This window comes from Nicotiana tomentosiformis, chromosome 12 (assembly GCF_000390325.3).
Source record: "Nicotiana tomentosiformis chromosome 12, ASM39032v3, whole genome shotgun sequence".
In the NCBI taxonomy this organism is placed as follows: Eukaryota; Viridiplantae; Streptophyta; class Magnoliopsida; order Solanales; family Solanaceae; genus Nicotiana; species Nicotiana tomentosiformis.
Genome location: NC_090823.1, coordinates 81634827 through 81643469, shown reverse-complemented (window position 1 = coordinate 81643469; position 8643 = coordinate 81634827). Strand labels below are relative to the sequence as shown.

The 8643-nt window shown below is 35.8% G+C and overlaps 2 protein-coding genes across 2 annotated transcripts; one reads left to right on the top strand and one right to left on the bottom strand.

The window, feature by feature from the left end:
- The first annotated feature begins 754 nt into the window (after positions 1-754).
- On the top strand, positions 755-5227 carry LOC104105376 (aquaporin SIP1-2-like). Its single transcript, XM_009613658.4, has 3 exons — positions 755-1390; positions 2528-2800; positions 4864-5227. Exons 1-3 carry the CDS (start codon positions 1097-1099, stop codon positions 5023-5025), a joined length of 729 nt encoding a protein of 242 aa, XP_009611953.1. The 5' UTR covers positions 755-1096; the 3' UTR covers positions 5026-5227.
- Positions 5228-5974: 747 nt separating this feature from the next.
- Positions 5975-8369, bottom strand: LOC104105375 (uncharacterized). Its single transcript, XM_009613656.4, has 2 exons — positions 6763-8369; positions 5975-6591 (listed from the first exon to the last, which is right to left on the bottom strand). The coding sequence occupies exons 1-2, from the start codon at positions 8226-8228 to the stop codon at positions 6513-6515; spliced, it is 1545 nt and encodes a 514-aa protein (XP_009611951.1). The 5' UTR covers positions 8229-8369; the 3' UTR covers positions 5975-6512.
- Between the last annotated feature and the right edge of the window lie 274 nt (positions 8370-8643).

Below are 8643 nucleotides of genomic sequence, written 5' to 3'. Positions count from 1 at the left end.
TATATATATATAATCTATGCAAAAAAGGATTTTTTTTCCCAATGGATATGGTTGAAATTCATTGAAAACATATAGATGAGTCAATATACAAATTTTGAGGAAGATTGTAGGTGATTTGAACTGATTCAACATTCGTAGTTAAAACCGAGTTCAAAAAATTCTTCTGCGACACATGTATCAAACATATATCACGAATGTATCACGCACACAAGTATACATGGATATACATGTGATACACATTTGATATAAATATGATACATAGGAGTATGTGATACACAAATGACACACACACACACACACACACACACACACACACACACATATATATATATATATATATATATATATATATATATATATATATATATATATATATATATATATATATTTTCATGTTTCATCTTCTACTTCGAATTTTCAATTCAAATCACCTCAAAACTCCACCAAATCATCCCATAACTGAGATTCAAACTCCTTAAGATGTACCCAATCTATTGTAATACACCTACTCAAAAGAAAGCAAAAATTTAACTTTTTTGGCTACAAATAGCTAATTGGCTAATACTAGTAATATTTTATGAATTGACCAATTTTTGTTAGAAGTTACTTATAAATGGACATAGTTGATAGTTTCCCTTAAATAAAATAAAAAAGGGCAAAAAATATCCCTATTATTTGGTAAATAGTTTAAATTTACTCTTAACGGAATAATATGCGAGTCCTTTTTATTTTAATATGTTGGCATTATTCTTTTGGAGCACGTAGTACACCAAATCTGAAATAGTCATAGTGAATTCCACGGACTATATGGTTAATGAAAAAATACTTTTGGTCCGTAGTTTATTCCATCGAAACTCTAGCGGACAAATCATTATCGAATAGAACAAGATAAACCCAAAATAGAATATGAGTAATTATTAAATAAAGAACCATAACAAACCAAATTCCCTACCAAATATACTTCTAATGAATCAATCCCTCTCTTTAAAATTATGCGTCCTTATCCCCATTAGCTGAATATTAGGTGGATCATCATCTCAGTATTCAGTACCTTAGTATAATTGACGAAATTCTACAGTCGATTGATTCATTAAAAATGGGTGCTGTAAAAGCAGCTGTGGCTGATTTTGTGTTAACATCGATGTGGGTATTTTGTTCATCAACACTTGGGGTTTTCACTTACCTAATTGCTTCTGCTTTTGGAATTGCTCAAGGAATTACTACTCTGTTTATTACTACTGTGCTTCTCTTTATTCTGTTTTTTGTGTTTGGGATTATTGGTGATGCTTTGGGTGGTGCCGCTTTTAATCCTGCTGGTACGGCCGCCTTTTATGCTGCCGGTGTTGGAACGGACTCTCTCTTCTCTGTTGCCGCTCGATTTCCTGCTCAGGTTTTTTCTTTTTTCTTTTTTACTTTTCAATACTTGTAATTTCCACTTGTTACGTACTTGAATTTTGAATAATAATCAAAGTAGAGTTTTAATTTCCTCAATAATCAATCAATCAATCCCTAAGCCCTGTCACGGAGCAAGGAATTTTTTTTTACTAGAATGTCATGGTTGGAATTTGATATTGACTTTTGAACCCTCTTTACCACTAGGCTAGAATTTTCCCTGATGGCAAGGGGATTCAACAACTTATATATAATTAAAAAAATATTTATACAATATGATTTTTCGAAGGGGATTCAATTGAACCCCCTCCCCTCTTACTAGCTCCGCCCCTGCCTAAGCATCAGTTTGAACTCGTTGGGGTTGGCTATATGAAGCCCTAAAAAGATTTACTTCCCTCTTTATAAGGAATAGGCTATATATATTTTCTTTTATAAGGAATAGGCAATATGAACGGCTTCATGGTTGTAGCCTTACCTGAGTGAAAAGTTTATTTTAATAGGAGAATATTCTCAACCAAGCATTCCAGTGAAACTATACTTTTACAATGGGCTGTGCCCGAGAACGGGGTTACTTGACTTTATACAGAGAAAGGAATATCAGCAAAAAAGAAGCTCTTTCTAAACCTGCTATCCGATAGGCTAAGCTAGGTGTAGCCTGCTGTCTATATGGTTTTGCTTAACTTTGTCAGCCTGGGTGCCTATAATTATGGCAGGCAGCTATTGTACTGATGGATGATGGAAAGAAATCCATTTATTCAGAAAGTTCATCATGTCGTAATTGTTTAAAGTTGGCCGTTAACCTACCTCTTCCCTCCTTTTAATCTATGCATGAGACTGCTGATGCTAAACTCACATTAGCGGTGTTTGATTTTCCTTAAGAACATAAATTATTAGTGGTAGAGTTCAATAAGATAGAGCACATAAAGTTGCTTAATTTCATAGTTCGTTTAACACAGTTTCATTAAAAGTTGAAGAATTCCGTGAAAGAACTGCTAAAACTTTCAGTTCAAGAATGCATCTGGTTCAAATTGACACCACAGAAAAATTAGAAAGGAGCAAAAATTTACCTGTAAGAATGACCATCCGATTCTTGATATTTCGAAAATATTTCTTAACCGTCTGGGTACTGTTACAGGCAGCTGGCGCAGTTGCTGGTGCATTGGCGATATTGGAGGTTATTCCTACGCAGTACAAGCACATGCTAGGTGGGCCTTCATTGAAAGTTGACTTGCATAACGGAGCCATTGCTGAGGGCATCTTGACTTTCACAATGACCTTTCTGGTCTTTCTTATTGTACTGAGGGGTCCTAGAAATGCACTTCTAAAGAATTGGTTACTTGCAATGTCAACTGTTACCATGGTAGTTACAGGTTCAAAATACACTGGACCGTCTATGAATCCAGCCAATGTAAGTACTAGCTCTTGTTTTCCAGTCTTAAATCTTGGAGCTTATTGCATTATTTTACCTTTGAACTGTACTAGCTCTTGTTTTCCAGTCTTAAATCTTGGAGCTTATTGCATTATTTTATCTTTGAACTTCTCTGCTACTCTAGGCTGACGTTGTACCATTTGTTTGTCCGTAATGTATACACAGAATGTATAACTTTTTGATAGTTTCTCTTGTGCATTTGTGTTTGACTGTCTTTATTCATGAATCCTACTTGTTATCTCGCTTCTTCTCGATTGGAAAGTTACATCATCTTTTGACATTAGTGAGCCAGAATTAGTTCCTGTGGTTTGAGGTAAAATTGGTGGCATGACTTGTAATAGAAGGGGAGAGAAGTTCAATCTAATTCTTTTAAATCAAGAGATGCCTAAGACTGAAAGTTGTTAATTTATCGCTATTGTTTCAATACCTATAAGCTAACTTCTCTTGGAAACAAGACCCTTTCAACTCTCAAATTAGTGCCTTGGAACCATAATAGATCTTCAGTCCCATCTTAAATCTCATCCTTTACCTGCCTCCAAAGTTTCCTTGGCTTGGACCTATTTCATTTGTCTGGAAGAGGACCAATTAAATTTGAGTCATTTCTTGGTGATTTTTCCATGTTGAACCTGTTTTTTATTTGCTTGTTATCTGAAGTACACATCATTATAGCATCTATATTTGGTATTGTAACATTGGGAATGTGAGTTATGGTAAAAATTGGATGATCTTATGGATATGTGCTCCATTTGGTTTAGTAATGGTTTGTTGGTTGGACCATTGGAGCGTGAATGCTAGATTCTTCTGAAATTGATTTGCCTAGGCTGTTAATAAAAGGAGCTCTCTATGGTCACCAAGGTGTATCTCTTGCTATTTGGTTGAATAACTTTCTATATGAGCAGAAACTTTGTCTGGTAGATGCTATATTTTATTTTCTCGATAAGCTCTTTTCATTTTACTCATTATTTTCATATCTTTACATTGCAACGAATGAATTCTTTGGTCATAGTCCCAAAGAACAAAATTTTAGGAACATATGCCTTTCAATCTGAACTGTTTTAATTTAGGGAACATTAACTATTTGAACCTTGTGTATGCATGTATTTGCCTCATCCTCATGGAATAATATAATGATGGAAAATGGATTTAGACAAACATTACGTACCATTTGTCCTCTAACCTAAACTGTGATATCCGTCGATCTAAGCAATCATATTTCTTTGCTGTATTGGGCTGCGATTTACTGTTGCCTTTTTTAGGTAGCTTTGTCACACAAATCATAGATCTCTATTTGCATTGATTCTACTGGCTAACGACTGGTTGCAATCATTTCTGCCATTGCAAATCTCAAATGCTACTTCTTTTTTGTGGGATGGGAATGAGTCCAATCCAAGAATCTAGTAAAGATGACCAACCAAGCTAACCACATGACCCTGCATTTTCTGTAACAACCGTTAGTTTCCTAGTTGGGTATCTTATGCCTTACCTTGAACTTAAATAGTTCTCCTTGCATATAAGTATTACCTTTTGCATGTTAATTTGTGTAGCTTGACGACTAGCTGTAGGACACTGAATTAGGAGATATTAGCTTTTGCAGGGAAGGAAGTTTTTCTTTTCTTCAATATCAATTTCATATGCAAGTAATCATCAAATTATCCTTTTCTGTACTATTTTTGGTACTCCAAAGTGATAGCAACTGGTGGCTGTTAGATGAGATATTGTTAGCTCTACTCTTTGATAAACTGAACGCTATCCATATTTGTACACTATTTAGTTTCACTGACGCTCCCCCTATATCAATTTTTGAACCTTTTCTCTTGTAATTACAAATATGTAAAATTGAATTTTTAGAGAGTAACTCAAAGTGTCAAATCTTTTGGAATGTTCCGAAATGGAGACTCTTTCATGTCTAGTCCAAGGGTAGTAAATGTTTTATTGAACACATGCTGCTTTACATATAGACACTGCTGTAGCAATTTATGCTCTTTTCATTTTTTGCCTGCATAATTTATTAATCGGTTCGTAACTGAGCTGATTGTTTGCAGGCATTTGGTTGGGCGTACATAAACAATTGGCACAACACATGGGAGCAATTTTACGTCTACTGGATCTGTCCCTTCGTAGGGGCAATAATGGCTGCATGGACTTTTCGTGCTCTGTTTCCACCTCCAGTAAAGCAGAAGCCTCAGAAGGCAAAGAAAAATTGAGAAGAACCTTCTGCTTCAATTACTTCATTAAACTAGGTTGCAATGTGGTTGAAGTATGCCCTTAAAGCTGAAAGCCATTTTTAACTTCTAATGTGGAATCATAATGGATTCCTTTTGGATTTGTTGGAATTGTTAATAAACCCCCTTTTTTCACATTGTCCAAATTCAAGCAACTATTATTGCAAAAACTGAGTTGTCCAAAGTTGGATTCCCCTGATTATGTTCTTGTGCTTCTTTAGATATTTCCTTCGTGCTGTTTGAATGGTATGCTTGTGAGTTAAATTGGATAATTCTTTCAATAGTACTTTGCATATTTTATCAAGTCTAACAAGGATCATCTCTGGACTTTGCCCTTGGACCAAGTTCAATCAGGTGAAAGTTGGAACAAGTATTTCTACTCAGCAAGGTGGCATACTTTTGGATCAATGATATTAGCACTAGTAGTTTCCGCTTTTATTAATAAAAAAATTTGAATCATTTTCCTGGTCCAGTTGTGTATTTTCCTGGGTTTTGTTTAAATACTGACTAATATTGAAAGTAGAGTTATAGTTTTCCATGTGAACAGTAAAACAATACATCAGTAGTTGCGATTGGCTTATGGAAGCAATAAAAAGACCACTTTCTATCTTTTCCAGAACAAAAATCAAAACCTAACATTGCTATTCTAATCACCACTTGCGTCATTATTCCTATATGTGTTATCTACTTTCTGTGTTGGTATATCAGTGTATTTTACTTATAATATTATTATTGTTATTAGTAGTAGTACTAGTGGTAAGCACTGATGCTTTGTTTATAATTAAATAAAAAAAAAAGAGGCAAAATTTCAATGACTGGCCGGAGAGTACTGATTGACGACACAGCTGCTCCATGTAATTAAATTTTGCTGCATTAAATGTTGTTTGTGAATAATCTAGTGAGTGTTGTTAATTTGAGTTTTTCTTTTCCCTTCTGGTAATCAAGATATTTTATTAATCACCAAGTAAATAGTTACAAATCCACAGCTAGATAGACACAACTAGCTGTCTCAAAACAATACCAGTAGAACAAAAAGCAATGCTAATCTACTACTAAGAGAATATGAAGCACACGGGAGAGTTTCTTCAATTCCCTAGAGTGAAAAACAAAGGTCCTAACAACTCAAAGATTAACCAACTAAAATAACAAAGACTGCATCAATCTTCTAATACCAACAGAAGCCAGTTTCTGCTTGTCCCCAAAAGCAATGGTTCCCCAAAAATACATAACGTAGATCCGCCATTGCCAAATGCTGCTCCAACATAGTAGCTGTGTGGTGCTGCCACTTAAGCCATACAAGTATTCTAGCCCTCACATTCCACAAACAGGTGAACCCTTGACTCATCTGTTTCCCGTGCAAAAGTAACCACATAGTAAGTCCAGATTTTGGTCTAGAACCATTGAACCTTCAAGAAACGGGAAAATTGGGTGAACAAGTATAGCACAGAAGTAGTTGCATACTTAGCCACCTAATGCCAAATGGCTAGAGTAACAGCAATGGCTAAAAGTAGTAGTAGCACACCATCCCCTCCTGGTAGGATGCCTAACCTGTTGAAAAGTTAACACCACATAAAATGTCAGTAAAATTTCATGCTATTGTTTTTGCTGTGTATTAGACAACTTATAATGAGTTGAAATCATAATTGGTTTCTTATTTCTATAGCATAGTCTCTTCCTTTTATCGATTCTCGTATCTTTCTATAATTAGTAGTGGCATACCTGAGCTTTTTCCTGGACTGATAAATGTATGTCATCACCGGAGGAAGGATGCCAAACAGAAAGCAGTTTGCATAAATCCCGGCAAAATCAAGAGCTCTTGAAAATGTAGAGGGAAAGAAAGAGCCAATGAGAACTGGCAAAGCTAGAATAAAAGGCATCACAATGCTTTGCAAAGATTTAAAACCATGTTTCCCTCTAATTTCCGAACCATTATCACTCTTGATTCCACTATAAGAAACTTCCCCTGCATTTCCAAGATTTTGCCCCAACTTGAAAGTGGCTGATCCAACTTTGCCTACTTCACCTTGAGTTGTTACTCCTCTAGAATTATTGAAGATCAAATTCAAGGTATCAACAACCTGTTTCGGGAAGCTAACTGCATATCCTATCAAGCTAGTAGCCAATGCTGAAAATGCAAAACCTTGAACTGCTGGTAGAGCAGAGGAATTAACAGAGAGCAAGAGTGAGATCGGATCGCTCGAGACATATGAAGCATTGTTCCCAGAAAGTCCCAAAACAATCAAATTCCATGATACAACCATGACTAAGGGAATAGTCCCACCTAGAATTATTGCTTTTCTAGCATCATTTACAGTATTCCCAGCAATTTTACAAATGAAAGGTGTGATTACATGGAACCCCATTGTAAGCACAGCCACAGGAATAGCAGGCAAGATTGAGGAAAATCTCCAAGAAGCAAATCCAAAAGAATTTACAATATTCATTCTCCCAACAAACAGTCCAATTACTACAAGTGATGTAATGGAGAAAAGCATCATAATGCATAGGCACCTATTGGCTACATCAATAACCTTAAAAGGTAACAAACATAAAACTAGTCCAGAGAGTGATGGAAACAGTCCATTGGCAATAACAGGATTAATTTTGCAAAACCACTGAGAAATAATTGAACCAATCCCTGAAACACAAGCTACTAACAAAGCAAAAGTTAGTGAAGCATAGACCAAAGCAACAAAAGAACCAATTTTACTTCCTAATGTCTTGGTTGCAAGACTAGTGAAGCTAACTTCATCAACCCCGTCTTCCTCCATTGCAGCAAAACTAAGTTCAGCTACAAGAATGATAGAGGAAATGACATATACCCAAGTCAATAATAGTGCTATAGTTGATGGAAGTGGACCAGATTTTACAGTTAATGCAGGTAATCCCAACATTCCAGGCCCTACAGCAGTACCTACAACCAAACTTACAGCACCCCAAAAGCTTTTTTCCTGAGCCACTTCAATCTTTTCTTCAACATTACATTGTTCATCTGAAAAATTAGCTTCATTTGCATTCAAAGAGACAGCTAAAGGTTTGTGCTTTACACACCTAACTGTAAATACTTCCAGAGTGGGGTTATTGAGTACTTGCTTAAAATTTGGAACTTTTGAGCTTTTGCAATGAGTTATATGAGAAGTATGGTGGCTAAAAAATTGAAACTTGAACTGCTGTGAAAGAAGCATTGCTTAGATACCCAAAAAAGAAATTTCAAGATCCCTACACCTTACCACCTTTGATTCAGCTCTTAGTCATCTGCATTGGGTTAAAAGGAACAATCCTATCCCTTATCTATCAGAGTAAAAGTGAGAGAATTATTGCTTGCATTTGACAAGTACCATAGAAAGTACTTAGAAGAATTTTCTATGGATTTTTTTAAGCATTGGGATTATGAGAGAGAAGGGAAAAGAATTACGTAGTAAGTTGTATGCAGAAAATGAAAAGGGTTGGAACTGAGTACTGACTGACTAGTCTACAGCTTCCAGAAAGCAGGGCCCTTACAGTTGAATATTCAGGCGGCGGTGACAAATGGATGTGAGGGTTCCCTTCCTGCCTAAAGCACGTGTTTTCAAGAATCAGTTTTATGGAGTAGTACTCTAG